The sequence below is a fragment of the Delphinus delphis genome, chromosome 12 (genome assembly GCF_949987515.2).
Source record: "Delphinus delphis chromosome 12, mDelDel1.2, whole genome shotgun sequence".
Lineage (NCBI taxonomy): Eukaryota > Metazoa > Chordata > Mammalia > Artiodactyla > Delphinidae > Delphinus > Delphinus delphis.
The window spans coordinates 14839079-14859002 of NC_082694.2; the positions used below are offsets into that span (position 1 = coordinate 14839079).

The window sequence follows — 19924 nt, forward strand, 5'->3', positions numbered from 1 at the left end:
TTATAAAGCAGAAACTAACACACCATTGTAAAGCAATTATACCCCAATAAAGATGTTTAAAAAAAAAAAAAACCCGACAGAAAAGACCTTTTCTCGGGGTCCAAGGGAGCTGAGAAGAGGAAAGTTGATTCTTAGGCAAACAAAAAACAAAAACACAACTTCTGGGGACCCAGTCAAGAGATGGGTAGGAGACGGTGGTAAGGAGTCTTGAAAGAAACTAGAAGAAAGATCTCAAACCAAAGAAGGCTTTAAATAATATAAGCACCTTTAATAATTACCTTAGAGGTGTTCTAATCTTACCTCTCTGTTAAAGCATGACTAGAGCACAGTGTAAAATGCTAAATGGATGCCATCAGGCCTTGAGCCCTTAAACATTCTCATTCAGTTAGTGAAAGAGAAGGTAAAGCAAGAAAGGAGGGAAAATAAAGAAATCAGTAGTTCAGGATGGAATTTTAATTACTCAGATATTGGAAACACATCATCCTTTGAGTGGACCAGGTTTTCCCAGACCGAGTCCAGAGATTATCTTATCTGTTCTGCCTGGGCTTAAAAGAGGCAATACCTAGAAATAAGCAAGTTGAACTATCTAAATCTAGCTCTTCAGTGAGGAGAGGAACAGCTGATCCCCAATCAAGGACTCAATTCAGAGCAGAGCCAAGGGAAAAAAGCAACACCAAATTCTGAGGAGCCACACGTCTACTAAACAGAAAGAGGGCAGCTGTTCAACTCCAGCTTGTTTTTGTTTTCTAACCCCGAAGCAAGCAAGGACACACACGGCAGAGGAACAGTTTCCAGTCGAGTCTCTCCATACCCACAAGCAATACTGGTGGAAACGGCACAGAGATCCTGGCAGGCTTCTGATCACACTGTCTTACTCCTCAGCCAGAAGTCCCAGTAGACAGCATGCACCAGGCTGTGGAGTGGCTTTTCATTTCTCTTAAAATCATTTTAGTTGGAGCACAGCTGCACAACATATTAAAAAAGACAAAGCTGGGCTCTGAAACTCACTTCTATACCTATAATGTGCTTACCGGCCCAGAACTTTGTTTCTTCACGTATTAAAATAATTTGCCTTAAAAACTAGCTGAATGTGAGGGCTGATGACTCAAAAAGAATAAAGAAATAGAACAGGGACATGGTTATGAATATTCGCTTTCTTTGGGGAGTTACATAACTCCTGAGGAACAGTAGAACCTTATGCAATTAATTTTGTGCAAATTACCAGCTATATCAACTTAAGCCTCAAGAATGAACAAGCTGGGTTAGAAGTATTACTCAGCAAGGAAAGTTGTTTTCCAATTCCTCCAACTCTACTTCAAAAAGACCCCCAGTCAAATCCACCTCTAGTTTCAGAGGCCTGTAGGAAAAGCTAGAGTGTGGATTATTCATTTGTTACTTACCCAAATGAATAGCGTTTTTATTAAGTTTTTTTCAAGTTAATTTTCCCACACAGCTGACAATTATCAAGTCTATTTTTAAACTGTAATAGGCCTGAACCTTCTGACACACTGAAGCCATTTAGTTCTATTAATTCTAGTAAGACAGCATCTGATAACTACCATCACTGATATTCATCCTCAAACTTAACATAAGTCGTGTGAAATACATGTGCCTTCTTCTCTATGAGAAGAGTACTTAGTTCTAAATTGTGGGTGCAGCCGGACCTCCGCTTAAGCAAAGAGACTCTGCCTGGTGTTTCAGCACTGTCCTTAAATTCTTTAACTAAAAATCCCTTTTCTAGAGGTGGTGATGCAATTCCCTTTTTTTTTTTTTTTTTTTTGTGGTACGCGGGCCTCTCACTGTCGTGGCCTCTCCCATTGCGGAGCACAGGCTCCGGACACGCAGGCTCAGCGGCCATGGCTCACGGGCCCAGCCGCTCCACGGCATGTGGGATCTTCCCGGACCGGGGCACGAACCCGTGTCCCCTGCATCAGCAGGTGGACTCTCAACCACTGTGCCACCAGGGAAGCCCACAATTCCCTTTTTAAAAAAATTTCAAATCTGGACTACCTGTGTGAGCATAAAATTTCAATCACTTCCTTCACTCCAACCTGGATGTCACAGAAAGATAAGTAATAGGCTGAAGATAAAGCAATCATCAGATCACTTTAGATTTTATTTCAAAATTATTTTCTTAAACCAAAAACTGGGAACCACCTAAGTCATACGGTAAATGCATATAATGGAATCCTTGCAGACTTTAAAATGTTGAGCGGCACCTCACTAATGCACTGGGTAAAACTGTTGGTATGAACCCATTTGTGTAATAGTTTATCTGTGTTTCTATATACATGGAACTAAGTCCACCAAAATGTTAAAAGTAATCATTTCTGAGAAGATTTAGGGATTTTACTTTCTTCTTTGAACTTTTTTGATTGTATGAACTTTTTCTACAGTCATTTTCTCATAAGGTAAGAAGAAGATATGTACGTACTGACAACCATTTCTTACCTTCTACCAATAAAGATATGCAGAAACACTCACCATTCTGGATTTTATTGTTGCTTCTTGTACAACAGCTTTCAGTATCTACTTTTGCTGAAGACTCCTTTAAATTCTGTGACTGGCAACCTAAAGTTGAAGGTTCTACCTTTTTTTCTACACAACAATTAGGACTATTACTATTGACATCTGCTTTCTCTTCTGGCTTATTTGAAAGGACATCAGATGTGGAAGGTCCATGTTCGAGATGCTTCTGCAGTTCAGGAGTACTGGCAATTTCCAGTTCTGCCGTAGAAGAAGGCTTTGTAGGTAAGCACTCCCTAGGAAGGTCAGTCGATGATGGAGGAAAAGATTCCAAGCTGCTTTCCTGGTCAGTGTTTGTCTTCAGCTGGGTATAGCTTCCCTTTGGTTCACTCAGGGTTTTCAAGTCTCCAGTTCCAATCTGAGAGGACTTTGAAGAGAACAACCCTACTTTGCAGACAACATCTGGTGTTCTCAGTATTTCAGGCTTCGTATTTAGACAGGAAGAAAGTTCTGGTAAAATCTGTTTATGACTTCTGAAAAAGAGTAATATGAAAACTAGCATCTAGGATCCTTTTATCTCTTCCCTACCTTCCAAAAATAATTGCTTGGTTCCCTAAAGTAACAAGCATGAAAGAGAAAAGAAAACTGCTTATATTAGAGAACTTATGATAGGTTTCTGTGGGTTCGAGTTAAAAGTAATCAGTCAATGGCTCTGCAAAAATATATTAAACACGAAGAAAAAGATAACCCTAAATCCTATTTGCAAGTTCTCATAAATCTGTAACTACTTCAAGTTAGTTCTACTTCTCATAGCAAAATGAACCTTAGCTTTCCCTCAAAACAAACTGAGTATCACATGGAACCCAAATCAACAGCAGCACAAAACCCTATCTGACTATGAACGTGTTACCAGCCTTAGCACTGGACTATTTCACTCTTGTTCGGTCAGCAATCAAGACCCAAAGCAAAGAGAAGAGCCAGCTGACCGATTACGTACTTGTTCACAGAACCATCTGGTACTCCCTCCACCCCCAGTAGGGGTTATCCTTAAAGAAACTTTGTTTCTCTGAAATTCATCCTAAAGTTCTTTCCCCAGCAAGACGCAAAGTCCTTTTTTCCTGTTACACTTGTTTTCCTGCCTCTAAAAAAGGATCTCATCCTGGAGAAGCTGTTCGCACTTAAGTACCCATACTAGACATCTTTGCTTGGGTACCACCGAACTTCTTACCGCTCCCTCTTTCTGCTCTGAGGACCACTCCGCCCTCTCTCTGACTGCTATGTGTCCCTCCTCCAAGCTCTCTCCCAAGCAGCCCGCTGTCCTCCCAGTGAACCAACGTGCTCACCCACCCTCCCACCTTACTGCAGTGGTCTTCCAAGCCTACCTTTCTATACCAGTCTCTGACCCCTATCTTAGGTTTTTATCCACTGCCTGCACAGGCCACCACTCCTCCTAAGACATCCTTCCCTTCAAACTCTTCCCTCCATTAACCTTGTAGCCACTTTAAATCTCTGATTAAATTTTACATTTCTTATAACTTAGAATTCTTATAACTTATAACTTACATTCACCTATAACTTAGTAACTATGCCTCATGACTTAGTATTTTCTCTACTGCCACATTTCTCACCTATACTTGAGGTCTGGGCTGATGAGAACCACTCACTGGGACCCTGTCTCCCTCTTCTCCACACTCCCACTGACCTCAGTCTTCCATATACAACCAACCTGCTCCCTTTTCCTTGAAAGTGGACATTATTCTACAGCTGCCTGTAGTATTTCAATTGACCATTCTCCCTATATCACGTCAAGAAAGCGCCTCTTTCCTCACACCCCTTTCTTTCCTGTAACCCTTTAAATGTTGTCCTGTATGCCTACTACACTTACCACCTCTGAAGGCACCTGACCAACCTGGAAACTCTAACCTCCCTGGACAACCTGAGATACACTGAATGGCAGGTAATTACATCAAATTCTAGCTGCACTAAGAGTCTCTCTATAAACACTGAATGTAGGGTCAGTCTTGCCGCCTGAGCAATGTCAGCTCAGACAGGAAGAACCATGGCTAAAATAACCGTGCTCTGTATTATGATTAAACATTTTTCAATCATAACTACTCACCCTTGAGGAATTTTTGCTCCAAGGTTAGGTGGCGAGTTGGCAGCCTGGGGAGTACTCTGGTGTCTCGGGTCCTTACTTGGCGGAGTGGCTGCAGTGCAGCCGAGCAGTATCTCCTTAAAAACTGTTGTGGGAACAGACTGTACAGGACACACACTGGGAGAGGCCTAAAAGATACCAAACCAAACAGATATTAAAAGGAAAGCCCCTAGTTGAGGCATCACGAAATGCTAGCAAGATTCAAGTTTATTCGCTCGGTTTAGTAGTAAACAAGCACACCAAAATCACCAAATAAAAAGAACAGGACGGTAGAACAAGTAATAAATCACAAATTAAGGACTTATACCTGAGAGCTATTAAATAAGTCACTCCAGCTTTTCACGAAACTTGCGTCTTCCTATAAAAGATCACAGGCTGATCTTTCAGACCTCTGAATCATTATGCCGGGAAAATGCAGCCACGTGGCAATTACTTTACTAACGCAATGCGCAGAAGTGAGCTTTTAATCAACAGTCTTCAAGTGGTGGCAGCTTCAGATGCATTCAGTTCGACATTACTAAGTGCCCACCACGCACTTACTGCGTAGACTGGCAGGAGACCAGACCACATAGGACTCTTGCAGGCAGTGGTGCCTACTGGGTACCAACTTAAGCCTTTACAGTGCAATAAAGGTTGAGGACATGGTTCTTGCTGGTTTGTGGCTCATCAAGTCACAAAGGTCATCCCAAGCTGCAAAAAATATCAAGTCATGACAGGCCTGTGGGACAAAGTTAGGACACTTGTCCCCTTCCACTTTCGTGTACTTTTAACTTTACAAAAATATTAATAACGGACCAAATTCTTCCCAGTTTATACTACCCAGTTTATACTTTCCCACCATGGAAAGAGAAGGAAGAGATTAAACTCAACTCCAGACAACTAAACAGTCTATGGCTTAACCAGGTGAAACCCACTGACCATCTTCACCAGCCTCTTCATTATGTGCTTAGATTTAAAGTCACGTTGTCCTTTTCAACTGCGTCTCTTTCACACCACAATGACCTTTACATTCACCCTACCAAATGTGAACTTGCAAAATCTTCAAAGTTTCATCTTCTAGTTACTAACTTCTAAAATTTGATGCAGAACCTCCCTGAGTAAATTTTTAAAACCTCACAATTCCGTATACAGACTATGTAGTCTACTCATGGATCTTTTTCGCAGACATTTACTCTGACAGCCTTGAAAATACTGTCTAGTATATGCTAAATACGAATATCTGAAAAATAAGAATTTTCTTAATCACTATTACAGTTTCGGCATAGCTTCCAACTATTTCAAGGTATCAATGCTAAATCATCTGATCATATATTACACTAGGTTAGCTCAGTTTTGGTTAAATATTAGCAGCCTAGTGTTCCCCAGAAGGATTTTTTGGGGGAGGCTTTGGCTATTACAAGGACATCCTTGGGCTAGCCAACTTTACCTCTCTGGGCCTCAGCTTCCTAATCCTTAAAATGAGGAAATCAGATGTTTTTATTCATTTTATCCATTGAACTGCTCGAGCCAAAAAACCCTCCAAGTCATTTCCCATATCCGATCAATGAACCAGGAAATCTTGCCTCTATTTCCAAAATGTTTCTGGAATCTATAAATTTCTTTCCGGGCCACCATGACCACCATCTTTCCCCTAGACTATTATGTGTATACTAACTGGCCTGATTCCCTTCCATTTCTGCCTAAAACTTTTGCCTCCTATCTGAAATTTATCCTACCACAGAGCAATCTTTATAAAACATAAATCAATCAGATGGTGGCACTCCACTGCCTCCAAGAATTCTACATGGTCTGGTCTCTGCCAACCCTGCCCCTCATCTCACTCCATTTGTTTACAGTGCTCCAACCATACCAGCTTCCTTTCTGGTCTTCAATGTTCTAAGCTCTTTCTTGCCTGCCCCTTTGTACTTCTATCCCCCCTGTCTGGGCAGTTTTCATGTGGTTGGCTGGTTCCATCCTTCACCCCCAAATCTGCTCAACTGTCACCTCAGTATCTCTGATCGCTCTTTCCAAAGCAGTGTCCCACAAGCCACTGCCTTACGCTTTATTAGATTGCCATGTTTCTATCTTTCGCTGTACTACCACACTGTGAAAATACCTTAAGTTACTTCTCTTTACTGTCAGTCTCCTCACAATGAAAAGTAAACCCCTATGGACACAGACCCTGCTCTTGTATCCACTGTTATACCTTTTAAAGCCAGGCACATAGCAGATGCTCAATAAAAAAGACTGGTGGAATGCATGAATGAATACATGCTCTTAGCACTTAGTATTTCAAAGAGCTACAACTAAGTCTTGTGAGATACCTCAAGAACCAGGCAGTAATGCTCACCAATGTCTAGCACATATTAAGTGTTCAATAAATATTTGCTGGAAAGCAGGATGGAGGAATAGAGGGAAGGGAGGAGGACTCTGCTGTTTTTACAATGGTGCCTCACCATACCGAGGAAAGGTTTTGTAGAGGAGTGGCAACGACAGCACGGTGGCTAAGAGCACTGGGTTTTGGTGTTAGACCCTGGTTGGAATCCAGTCTCTGACACTTCCTAGCACATTATTTAACCTCTCTAAGCTTCAGTTTCCTCCATCATAACGAGGAGTAATGAATGACAGTAATGAGAAAAAAGGAGAGTAATGAAGCATACCGTACAGGGCTGTGCTGTACCACAGTGCCTGGCACACAGATTAGCTGTCTCAGAGCAGAAAACTATCCTGAAAAGTTTCTCGGTGCAGTCACCATGTGTTAGAATTACCATAACCCGGATGCTTTTCCTTTAAGAAGATGAAGTATATCACTCTACAACTTTACTGAGGTTTAGCTCAACAGGGATAGGGCTCCGATTCCAAAACCCATCTCCACGTGCATACCACTGCATTGGCCTCTGACTTGACAAGGGTCAAAGTTTCTTCTTACCTGAAGAGTTTTCCCTGAAGGTCTTCTATACCAGTCATGGCAATAGTTCCTCCCTGCCAGCAGACGGAGATAATATAATTGAGCGTATAATGATATTCCAAAAAGGACACTGCTGGCTCACACTCCTTAGCAGACTCTCTCAATTAACCAGGCAATGTCCTAACTCTGAGGAATAGTCTGCTAGGCAGAGAAGACCTTCAAGGAGCCAGATGTTACTGGCAAACAGGTTTACCTTATCCAAAAGTATTCACCCCAGCAATCAAGAGTGTTCTCAACCTCAACCTCAACTCCTGTCGTCCAAAGAGCACCAAACTCTTTGCCAGTCCAACACATCTGGAAAGTGCAGACACAGTGAGACGTGCACCAAGGGTGTTACTGTACTCACCTTTCACTCACACATGTACATGAACTCTCTTTCTTTCCCCACTTCTTCCTTTACCTCTCCATCTCCCCTGAAATCTAGGCTAGGCCAGTGTTTCCAAAAACTTGCCTGATTGCAAGGATCACCCAGGATATGGGAAAATATTCACAATATACTGTAAAGGAAGCTACACAAGAGTATGGCTTTTAGTTTACAAAAAAAAAAAAAAAAAAAGCCTCCACGAATATACAGGAAAAAGAAAAAGAAAAAAAACAGGAGGAAGACAGGTATTCCAAAATGTGAAGAGTGAGTCTCTGAAAAGTATGATTACGAGTGATGTTTCTTTTCTTTACTATGCTTTTCTGGGTTTCCTAAATATCTTTAAATGAGAATAACTTTTTTTTAAATGTAAGAATCTTTATTTTGAAAACAAGTGCAATATAAAAGGAGAATAACTTTTATAATTAAAAAATTAATAATAATTTCTAAAACGTCAATACTCAGGTAAAAATTTACCATCTCCAAATTGCTTTAGAATGTGAAGATGACTAGGATAGTTCTTAAGAGCTGAGACAGACATTTTTTTAAACATCAAATTTATTTCCACATTTTAGATGCTGAAGTTAAGGCTCAAATAGGTTGAGGAACTTATCTCCCAACCAAAGTTCAGGCTTTTTGGAAAAACAGCTTCTACTGTGTCCAGTAATCAGTAGCACACAAACCTACTGAGCTGGACAGTGTGCTGACAGAGAGCAAAGACACAAGCTCCCTGCCCTTCAAGAGCGTGAGTCAGGAAGACAGAATCACTTACATACGTATATGTTACCATATTTTACAAGCACCTCCTTCAAGGTTATAAATTTACTTGCTCAATTGCCTATCACATCACGGATAAACTTGACACTTTGAAGAACTGGCACCTTCCCCAACAGGAGGTCCCCACTGACCCCAGTCCTGCTTGTACCCCAGGTTGATTTCTCCATGATCCATCAGGATGCCATTTCCTCAGGTCTGGTCCCCACCTCAACATAACATCATGTGGCTCTCCTTTTCATCTTACTGAATGTCTACAGTGATGCCTTCTCCATGGCAGGCAACATGCAATCAAATTCTCCAAACTGCCCTTTATTACCTCTACGCAAGACTGTTAACAATTTATCCAGAACAAAACCTGACAGGTTACCATTCTGCTCTGTTTCTCTTTCAGCTTCTAATACCATGGATTACTTGACAGTATCCCCTGTGAGTCTGCCTCTAAGAGTCAATAATCACTTGCCTGACATCCTCAATTTACAGTCCTTACTACATTACTTCCCCTTTGTAAACTTTAAGGCAAAATGAAAAGGTAGTAATGCTAATATCCATAATTACCTCTTCATTCCTTCCTGAACCACCTGAGGTCAAGCCTGCACATTTGGAAGGAAGACAGGTATCAGACATCCTGGTTTGCAAAGTTTCTCATCAAGTATCAAAGCTCCTGTGGCCTGTACACAGGCTTAAGACTCAGGAAAGCCAATCATCTTAGCCACCCAGATTCTTTAGTATTTGTGCAGCACGTGCTTGCTTTGGTTCTAGTTGATGTTGTAGTCCAGCCTGCCCTGATCCAGAGCCTTAGATGCATTCCCTGACCCTGACCCATTCTCATGCCATCTCTCCTTGCCCTGCCCCCACCCAGGCTCCAAAGTTCCCTCTACAATGCTGCCAACAATCGTAACAATATCCACTTGATCAATTTTAAAATTCTAAACTCCAGGGACTTCCCTGGTGGCCCAGTGGTTAAGACTCCGCGCTCCCAATGCAGGGGTCCCGGGTTTGATCCCTGGTCGGGGAACTAGGTCCCGCAAGCCACAACTAAAGATCCCACATTCTGTAACTAAGACCTAGTGCAGCCAAAGAAATAAATATTTTTAAAAATAAATAAATAAAATAAAATAAAATTCTAAACTCCAGCCTAGAGCAGAGCATCATAAAGGCGTTTTTGACAATTATAACACAGTAAACTTTCCATGTAACACAAGTGCATTTGGATACCTAAGTTGTGAGAAAAGTAATCTGTACTGTAATAGGACCTAAGGATTCAACTCAATTAAAAAAGAAAAAGCCTTAAGTTTCTTTTTTCCCCCCCAGATTTCAAAATTTGACCCTGTCATTTATACCCTCCCTTGAGAAGTCTACCCCAGTCCCCCATCCCCTCATTAGGCTAGTCTGTCTAGCCTAATCTTTGGGGAATTCTGAATAAAATTGCCCCATTGTGTACACTGTGATGTCCTGAAGACATGTACGAGTAATTACAAAGCATAATAAATTAGGGAATTTGACCTAGTTTGGGATATAGGTTACAATGATTGTAGAGATGTTAGGTATGGCTTCCTGGAGGAAGCAACATCACATCAGAAAGATAAATGGGAGTTAATTAGAGTGAAGCTAGGATTAGAAGAGAAAGGAGAACAGTGAGTCCTAAGGCTGGAGAAAGCATGAGGACTTGAAGAGCTAAAGAGGGCCAGCTTCTCTACAACAGGGAGGAGAGGGAAAAGCTGAGAGCCTTAAGTTTCTTGATCCAAATCCTATTCCAGGATAGAATTAAATCCAGTACTTGAACTCAACAGTGCCATTCACAGAAGCCTGTAGTTTTCTAGGCAGAAATTAGCAATGGCAAACCAACCACTTCCTTCAAAAAGTGAGTATGTTTGTTCACCCAATCATAAATGACCGATCAAACCTCTCAATTATTGAGGTGGGAGTCCTATTTCAACACCAAATCTACTCAGAATTCTAAGCTTCCTCCCCTCCTCTCATGCAAGGCATTCTTCTGATTTGACACACACAACTCAATTGATCTTCAAAAATACCTCCATATGGTGAAACTGTCAAATCTATTGACAATTTTCAGGAAACATCAAAACTAAAAACTTTTTCTTGACAAAAATAGCGAACCAGAAACTTATATTATCTCCATCTGCTTGAGTATAGAAATTACGGCCAAGATCTGGGACTAGCAAAGAGCAGACACAACAGCACAGAAGAGCAGAGCAGACAGCTTTATTACCACTAGACAAACTGGCCATGCACTGTGAGAATTAGAGAAAGGTTTACACAAGTGACAAAAATAAATCAAGTTACCTCAGAGCAAGATTTTGCTTGTTTGGAAACCAGGCTTCCATTATTCTCAGAAGATTTGCGTTTTATAGCCCCAATTCTTGTAGAATTACCTAAAATATTTAAAAACAGGTAAGTTGGCGTCCCTGTCTCTCTTAATGTGAGAAGGATAAAGGGGAAAGGAGAACAAAGATTTTAATCAAACAGTGTGTCTTACCACATGTCACAAAGTTATCATGTACAACTTCAACATGAATCAGTGATGGATCGACAATTTTCAGTGCTGGAATCTTAAAAACAAATAAATAAAACAAAGATACTAGGAAATTTTAAAATGCTCAGGAACACACCAGAAATTAGCTCTATCAACATAACAGTAGGGGCTTCTGGGACTTCCCTGGTGGCGCAGTGGTTAAGAATCCGCCTGCCAATGCAGGGGACACGGGTTCGAGCCCTGGTCCGGGAAGGTCCCACATGACACGGAGCAACTAAGCCCGTGCGCCACAACTACTGAGCCTGCGCTCTAGAGCCCACGAGCCACAACTACTGAGCCCGCATGCCACAGCTACTGAAGCCCACGTGCCTAGAGCCCATGCTCCACAACAAGAGAAGCCACCGCAGTGAGAAGCCCAGGCACCACAACGAAGAGTAGACCCTGCTCGCCGCAACTAGAGAAAGCCCGTGCACAGCAGTGAAGATCCAATGCAGCCATAAATTAATTAATTAATTAAAATTTATTTAAAAAAACAAATAATAGGGGCTTCTTACATATAATTCCTTTTTAAAATAATTGTTTTTTTCTACTCTGATATTTTAATATAAAATAATAAAGGTGTTTAGCTCCTATAAAATACTATAATTCCTTTTTATAATTATCTTTCCCTGTCAAGTTATCTTACACACAATTATCATCATCCTTACCTCCTCACAGTTGACTTGAAGAGTTTTTGATGTTGGGTTTCCATTTACAATGGTTGCAGAAAACCACTGAGTAGATGGGTCCAAGCTATAAATTTTTACTTCTGAACCAACTAAGTTTTTGTCACCTTAAAAAATAAAAATTAAAAAAAATCCTTAGAGCAATATGCATTATCTCCCAACAGCACCATTATCCAGGGTAATCTTTTCCCAAGTCTTTAAAAATGCAGTAGACAAAAAGTAAACATTAAAAGGTACTGCTATAAATGCAAGAAGACAGACATTTCAGCAAAGCTAGGAGAAGATTTAAACTGTATTTTTAAGCTTCACTTTTCTACTGATTTATCTCAGACTTGCAATATATTTCTTCTAGTATTTGTATCAGACCATGTAGTATCAGATAACACATTGAGACGTAACTCATTCTCCTCTGCAGTTTTAGAGGATCCAAATTCAGGAACCTCAGCAAAACTGCTAAGTCTGATAAAATACTTACAATTGTGAAATTGACCAAGAAAATCAATAACAGTAAATGGCAAGATCAAGCTTACCAAATTAATGCTTTACTAATTTTATAAGACTGAAATTCCAAACATATCAAATTCCATGTCAAAATATAGCTGAGCTTGTTTAATACCTACTTCACTTTTATAGTCTTCACATGATCCCTGAGCTCTCCAAATTTCAGAGGCTTCAGAATACATTACAGAATAAAGTCCTCCACTCACCTAGTTGCATGGGAAAAGCAGCAAAAGAATTTCTAACACATTAGAATTTTTAATGAGCAAATGAGTGAGAAGGGCTAAAACATAGCTTCTTACCTTGTAAAAGATGGCTTTCATCCAAATGTTTCACAATCAAAGCTTGAAATTCTTTACTGACATTCTGATTATCGATAAGCGAAAGTCGAAGATTGTTTACATCCTGAAAAATGGAAAATCATTACATTTTAAGGTAACAAGAAGAGTTGTTTAAATTCCAGTGGATATTTCAATCAGTTTAATCACAGGGATTAAAGTAGTGTCAATTAGCCATTTGATGGCAGCAAACCATTGCAACTCCAATGAATTAGACTGGTCAAGTAGTAGGAAACCATCAAACCATCACAAATATAAGGCAGACAGAAGTGAAGTCACCCCAAGCTAAGAGCAAGACAATACTAAGAGTGGCTCAAATTTTAAATATAATAAGCAAACAAACTAGCTAGTCAGTTCGTGTCAAAAATACTCTGTATCCCAAACTCTAGGGAAATTAGGGAAATCACAGCTCCAAATGCAAGGGGCAAAAGACACATACACAGAAATCACTTAGATCCATAGTGTCAGTTCATTGAAATTGCTGTTTTTAACAAACATCATTTCACACAGATTCATTTCCCCTAACTAGAATTCCAAATGCATTCTTGTTTACGAAGAGGGGCGTGGGGGGGGAGGAAGGACAAAATCTGAATGAATAGCGTTAAGCCTTCAGCTAGCCAGCTTTGAAACATTCAATTCTTGGCAGCTCTAGTTTTGGCACTATTCCACAGTGCTCTGGCTTTGTGTGTACACTCAGTTATGATAAATGTATACAGACTGTCAATAGGAGGAACCTGCCAAACCCAAACTGCATAGCACAGAAGCCCTTCCAATATCAGGCCTTCATGCTTTTCTGCATGTGAAATGGGTACACAGTGGCCAAAAACAGTTCATCCATTTCTCCCATTGGAAAGAACAGTCTTTTAGAGAGGCCATGCTGGAAAAATTTCTTAAGCCAAATAACATCAGACTTGAACTAGGGGTTTCATAAGAGCTCAACATTAATAACCAGAACGGGCCATGTGTTTTGTTTTGTTTTTTTTCATGCTACTGCAATTTCAAAAAATTTAAATGTGTTCTCCAATTCCTACTACAAGGTAAAATACCACGTCAGTGGGGCGGGCCACAAAGGGCTCTTAAATAAATAAAACTTACTGACCTTTTTCAACCTCAAGAAACAAAACTGAAAAGGTTAAACACATGAAAGATATAAAACAGAACTGTCCTGAAAACAATGCTAAGAAGTAAATACTGCTCAGTGAAGCAGACATCCACAGCCCCTGCTGTATGTTCCTTGGTCCTTAAGAGCAGTCATTCTGCCTTTTAATGTAGGAAAAATATCAAGATGCCTATTTGACATATGAAGATAACTTGTGTCTGCAATTAAGTAAAAGCATCTTCCTCTGTTCCATTTACTAAACATTACAGAATAGGGTTCAGAGTGTGAATCTTGTTTTCACTCACTTCGAGGACATGGAAGTAAAAGTAAGACTTGCGCAGAGAAAAGTCAATGCCAAGTCAATGACCCTTGGTCCTAAACTGTCTTTCAGCAAATAAACTGGTTTAATTGTCCTACAGGCCATAGAAACAAGTCAGGTCACAAAACAGAAGTGGTTAAAGGGGATGACTAAGTTTCACAAATGACATATAAAAAAACCAGTGTTAGGGCTTCCCTGGTGGCGCGGTCGTTGGGAGTCCGCCTGCCGATGCAGGGGACACGGGTTCGTGCCCCGGTCCGGAAAGATCCCACATGCTGTGGAGCGGCTGGGCCCATGAGCCATGGCCTCTGAGCCTGCGCGTCCGGAGCCTGTGCTCCGCAGCGGGAGAGGCCACAACAGTGAGAGGCCCGCGTACCGCAAAAAACAAAAAACATAAAAAAACCAATGTTATCATAAGACCAACATTATTCCCAAGGTAGTGATCTGTGGCAGTAATCTGTGTGTTCTTCCCCTCCCTCCCAACATTTTTACAATAAAGGAAAAAATCACACACGAGCAAGAACCAAGAGCCTAAATGTTGTGAAGAAAAAGGAGGGAGTTCTGCAAGCTAATTGGAAAGAGTATGAATGAACACACACACACACACACACACACACACACACACACACACACACACACACACGATTTACACTGTTTGTGGTAGTTATGTTAAGTCACCACAAACACTGAATTAGTGAATACTGAACCATTCCTAGGGGAAAGATGGGGTTAGGTTCCTTCAAGCCTCTGGTCACAATACTGTCATCAACCAATCAATACATAACCTTGTTTTATGTGTTTCTGTTGAAAAACACATTATTTAGTATATATTGCTGCAATGCTAACCTCGAACCCATGGCCACTATACCTCACGGCTGAATGAAGCTTATCTAACACATGTATTTTCTCCCTAAGACACATCACAGCCTCGTTGCACTTAGAACACTTAGAGAGCACTTCAGCACTACCCTTGGGGCCATTTGAAAGAGTGAAATCACCAACGAAAAAGCACAAAAATGCAGTACTAAATAGACCTTGAAAAGGACACTTGTTTACAGTAGAAGAGAGGAAGTAAGAAGGCAGAATGTCACCTTATTCAAGCTCAGCTGGGAACATGTGTCAGACAACTGAAAATCTTCACCACTGTGCACATGTCTGTGAATGACCCTGAAAGCACCAAAGTACTGACTGGGGGGTTACAAATATATTTTAGCAAGTAAGCAAGTTCCCAAATACGGAATCCTTAAATAATCAGGACTGACATATATATATACATACACAGATATATGTATATATATGAATGATAGTCTTAGAAATGAGCTTCATATCACCTAGGTGTTTCTATACACACACATCATCAACTGTAGTACGTTTGTCCTTCCAACCCCAAATAAACAGTACCAACCCAACGGCTAACACTAAGCAATGATGTCTGACAACTTAACTGCTCATAAGATGGGTCCTTTTCTCTGTTAGATATCTGAATGAGAGCAATCAACATCAATATGTTAGTTCTCATATTCAAGGAGTCTGTCCTTCTATTTTTAGGGTTTAATATCGTTTCCGTGTTTTACCTGTATAGGCTTTAAAAGGTCTTTAGAAAGAAATACTCTTTGTTGATCTCCTAAAAAGCGAATAGACGTTATGGATCCCAAACCAGCTTTGTCCAGCAGAGGTCTGTACATCTGAAACAGAAGAAAATGCTTTGGCATCATAACTGCTGCTGGCGTAATTCTGAAAACGGGGACTGGCAATATTCCATACACGTGGAGAGAGAGAAAGCCATTCAGTCGTTTATTTACTATCAGTATCTCAATAATAACTATTCATGCAACCACAACAGGCGCACGTAATTTCTACCCAGAATCAATAACTTAAATGCGATACACATTTGAGAGTCATTAACATATAGGTCTGGGGCCACAGATGTATGGCTTCCCCCAAATTTATGCAAAATATTGCTTTATGTACATTTTTGTGGGGAGACAGGGCCATGTTTTTAGCAAATTCTTAATAGATGGGGGAAAAAATACAAAGAGCAAAATACAACTTTAAACAAAACCCGACACCACTCAAAAACCTCCAGCAGCTCTTCTCACCCATGGGCAAAATCTTAACTTTGCTCATACGGGCATGCAGGCCCTTCACAAGCTGGTCAGCCTTTCAATCATCCTCTTAGCCTTTCAACTATCCAATCTGCCCCTTCCTCCTTCAAGCCCCAGCTCATGTCTCAAATAGCCTGAACTGTGCTCTCCTGATCACTATTTTCCTTTAACTGCACCAGACTTATGGTGTGGAAATGGCACAGTCATATACTGACTGCTAGCATCTTTAAAGCCAAAGAAATATGAGCCAGGGGGAACCTTAAAGATCATGAGACCCCAAGTGGAAACCCTCACAGGGTCCAGGCAACAGCTACTTTTCAGCTTCCGCCCACTGTTGCGACAAGGAACTGCTATGCGGCCCCAGTGCTGCCACATCTTGCCACTTCTCCAAGAAAAACTGGAACTCTAGATTTTTAAGGACATTCTCTACATTCTTTAAATGTAGACAACTAATTTAGATTTTCTTAAAACACTGTGAGGGTCAAACCAAAAAGATCTGTATGTCTGTATATATCTGCTGGTTTCTAACCACTGACCTAGACTAGACGTTCCCCACATGACCTCCACCCCCGACTTTTCAAGTGAAGAAACTGAGGCCCAAGAAAAGTCAAGGGTCAGAGTTGCAGGGCTCCTAGCAGGGCTGACAGGAGGTTCTGGGGGTTCTTCTGAATCTTCTACACTGTCATATCTCTGTACTATTATTTTCCAGAGGACCAAATATAGGCATTACGTATAGATTTTCCCTGTTTCATTCGTAATGGGTGAAATACCCTCTTCTCAGGAGTTCAAGTAAGCCCGAGTTTTACTCACTATCGCAGGCCACTGAACAATTCGCTCAGAAACTTCAGGAGACTTCCGTTCAGCCAAAACCAAGTTATGTTCCACTAAAAAGGCTCTCCTTAGAAGGCTGTAGACGTCTATCCATCTTCTCTTCCTCCAAGATTCCCCATCAAACTCCACACACACCTAAGACAAACAAAATTGAAGGAAAGCAGACTTGATTAACAAAAATAAACATGAAAAATGCCTAAGTTGAATTATACCCTCACCATTCTACTCGAGTCTGGTATCTGAATACGCTGCCCCCAACTCCTGCTCTCTTACTTCCCTTCTAAACCCACAATAAACTAACCAGATCTGTTAGAACCAATGAGCTTTGGCTCCCAAACCACTCTGGGAAGCAGAGTCAAGGGATGTGGAGACCAGTCTCTGCCCTCAAAGTAACCTCTGGGAAGCCTTCACAAAAAAGAACCCCCGTGTAGAAGGTTTTTACATATGTTAATTAGACATCAGAGCTTTGAGAATTCAAAGACAGAAATCTGAAACCCAAAGTACTTCTCGCAGGGCATTGTAATTCTATGTTGACACTGTCAGTGAGTTTAAGATGACCGCCCATCACACAATCCACCACTGGCTTCTGAAGCCCTCTGGTAGCAGTAGGACTCGGCACCAGGCGCTTTCAACACCTTGAGTTGAATAAACTGGGAAATTACCTCAGAGTTTGAAATCCAAGACAAGACAACTTTGCTACATATAGAAACGAGTAATTGATAAAGGACCCCAGAATTTTCCAAAACTACCTCTAACTTCTTACATGAAAATTAAACTACCTTTGAAATACTATTTTCCAAGTAACTATGAAGTTTTCTGCTTCTGATCTGCAAAATACCTTTTAGCCCTAAAGTTAAAACCCTTATAATTTGTAGATATTTTAAAACATAAAAAAAGAATTCAGTCCAAAAGTGGGTCTCTGACAGTAACCCATAAGTAGGAATCAGTCACAAAACCTTAAAAGTCATATAAACGTACCAAACACCTTAGCTTCCTTAACCCATTATGAATACGCTACCGTTTCATTTACTCTAAGTCTTTTAAAATGTTTCTTATGTTTTAACTGAGATACAATAAACTCCCTCAATATTCAGTGTAAAAATCACTATTTTGGGCTTCCCCGGTGGCGCAGTGGTTGAGAGTCCGCCTGCTGATGTAGGGGACATGGGTTCGTGCCCCGGTCCGGGAAGATCCCACATGCCGCGGAGCAGCTAGGCCCGTGAGCCATGGCCGCTGAGTCTGCGCGTCCGGAGCCTGTGCTCCGCAACCGGAGAGGCCACAGCAGTGAGAGGCCCGCGTACCGCAAAAAAAAAAAAAATCACTATTTTAACTTGATTTAAAAGCTCTCCTCTTAATAGAGTGATGTCTCATTTTTGGTTTCAAAGAATTAGTTAATAAATCTATCAACACTTCATAATTTCATAGGCAATCATATCTCCCTTTTCAACCTTTAATTTAAAAAAGTTTATTTAATTTCCATTTATTCATCAGAACCCAATTCAAAAATCCTTTCCTCAAGCCTTCCCTTACCAAAGAGCCCCTCTCTCTCCCAAGAGAAGTCCCTTGCTAATTGTACTCAAACTCTGTACTCTTCTTTTGTAGCACTATTCCACATTTTGAATTATTTATTTGTGGTCAACTGATTGACATTTTAAAAACTCTAATCGGTCAAAGTCTGTCTTCTTTAACTTACCATGTATTTCATCAGTCAGTACTCGAATACTTGTTGAATGAATAAATTTCTCTCTGAATTGGGCTCTTACCTTGTTTCTCTCACCCATTTGGAAGGCAGGAAGTTCCCAACTGATATACCACTAGCCTCAATCCCAAACTTTTCCAGTTTTATGGCTATAGACTATCAATCTTTAAAACCAATGAAATTTGAGACCCATCCTATCCTTCTCCCCCAACCACAAAATATGCACCCCTAATTTCCCAGGCAACTTCCCCTGAGAAGCTGCATATCTTCTTGGTATGGCAGGCTTTTAACCTTGCAGTTATTACAGAATAAGTGTAAATGTGTTAAGCACCTACTATGTGACAAGGCCCTGCGTACTCCACCTTGGTTCTATGTATTCCATCACCATAACCAACCAGTGGTTCTTCACATCGGGCTTCAGAGACTGCCCATCTTCCTTTCTGTTTGCCTAGTCACAGAATCCAGGTCCTCTGACATCTCCCCTAGTCTTTTTGCCCCACAGCACATCAACCTCAAACCCAACTTAGCTTTGGATGACAGTTTTCCCATCAACATAGTGTAAGAGGAATGCACATCTACACACATCAGAATCAGAGAGATCTGGGTTTGAATACCAGCTATGTTGAAGCTTTCTTAGAATGATTTTACATGCATAAAATAAAATATGTAGAATTACAAAGGAAACCAATTAACTGTACCCAGGTCAAAAAGCTAAGCTCTCTGAATCTTGTGTTCTGGTAGCTTCAAAATGAAAGTACTAAGACCCACCCTTCACTGAATTGTTAGGTAGATTTTAAAGGCAATTTATGTTAAGTATCTGGCAAGGAGACTAGGTAGGTTTTTTTTTTGCGGTACGCAGGCCTCTCACTGTTGTGGCCTCTCCCATTGTGGAGCACAGGCTCTGGACGGGCAGGCTTCAGCGGCCATGGCTCACGGGCCCAGCTGCTCCGCGGCATGTGGGATCTTCCCGGACCGGGGCACGAACCCGTGTCCCCTGCATCGGCAGGCGGACTCTCAACCACTGCGCCACCAGGGAAGCCCAAGACTAGGTAGTTTTAAGACCTCCGTGGTAATTCAAATCTTAATTTATCAGAGTATCACTTCTTCAGT

The 19924-nt window shown here is 41.0% G+C and overlaps 1 protein-coding gene across 6 annotated transcripts in view; it reads right to left on the bottom strand.

Moving 5' to 3' along the window:
• The window catches only part of KDM3A (lysine demethylase 3A), a 62908-nt gene that overhangs the window by 37254 nt on the left and 5730 nt on the right, over positions 1-19924 (bottom strand). For all 6 annotated transcript variants that reach the window (XR_009521506.1, XM_060027399.1, XM_060027396.1 and 3 more), the window contains 8 exons: positions 17095-17250; positions 15754-15864; positions 12726-12828; positions 11908-12032; positions 11204-11276; positions 11011-11099; positions 4586-4749; positions 2485-2999 (listed from right to left, as the gene is read on the bottom strand). Coding sequence is in view for 5 of the 6 variants with exons in the window: in XM_060027399.1 (XP_059883382.1) it covers positions 2485-2999; positions 4586-4749; positions 11011-11099; positions 11204-11276; positions 11908-12032; positions 12726-12828; positions 15754-15864; positions 17095-17250 (1336 nt within the window). In the remaining variant the exon portion in view is untranslated. The remainder of the gene's footprint in view (positions 1-2484; positions 3000-4585; positions 4750-11010; positions 11100-11203; positions 11277-11907; positions 12033-12725; positions 12829-15753; positions 15865-17094; positions 17251-19924) is intronic.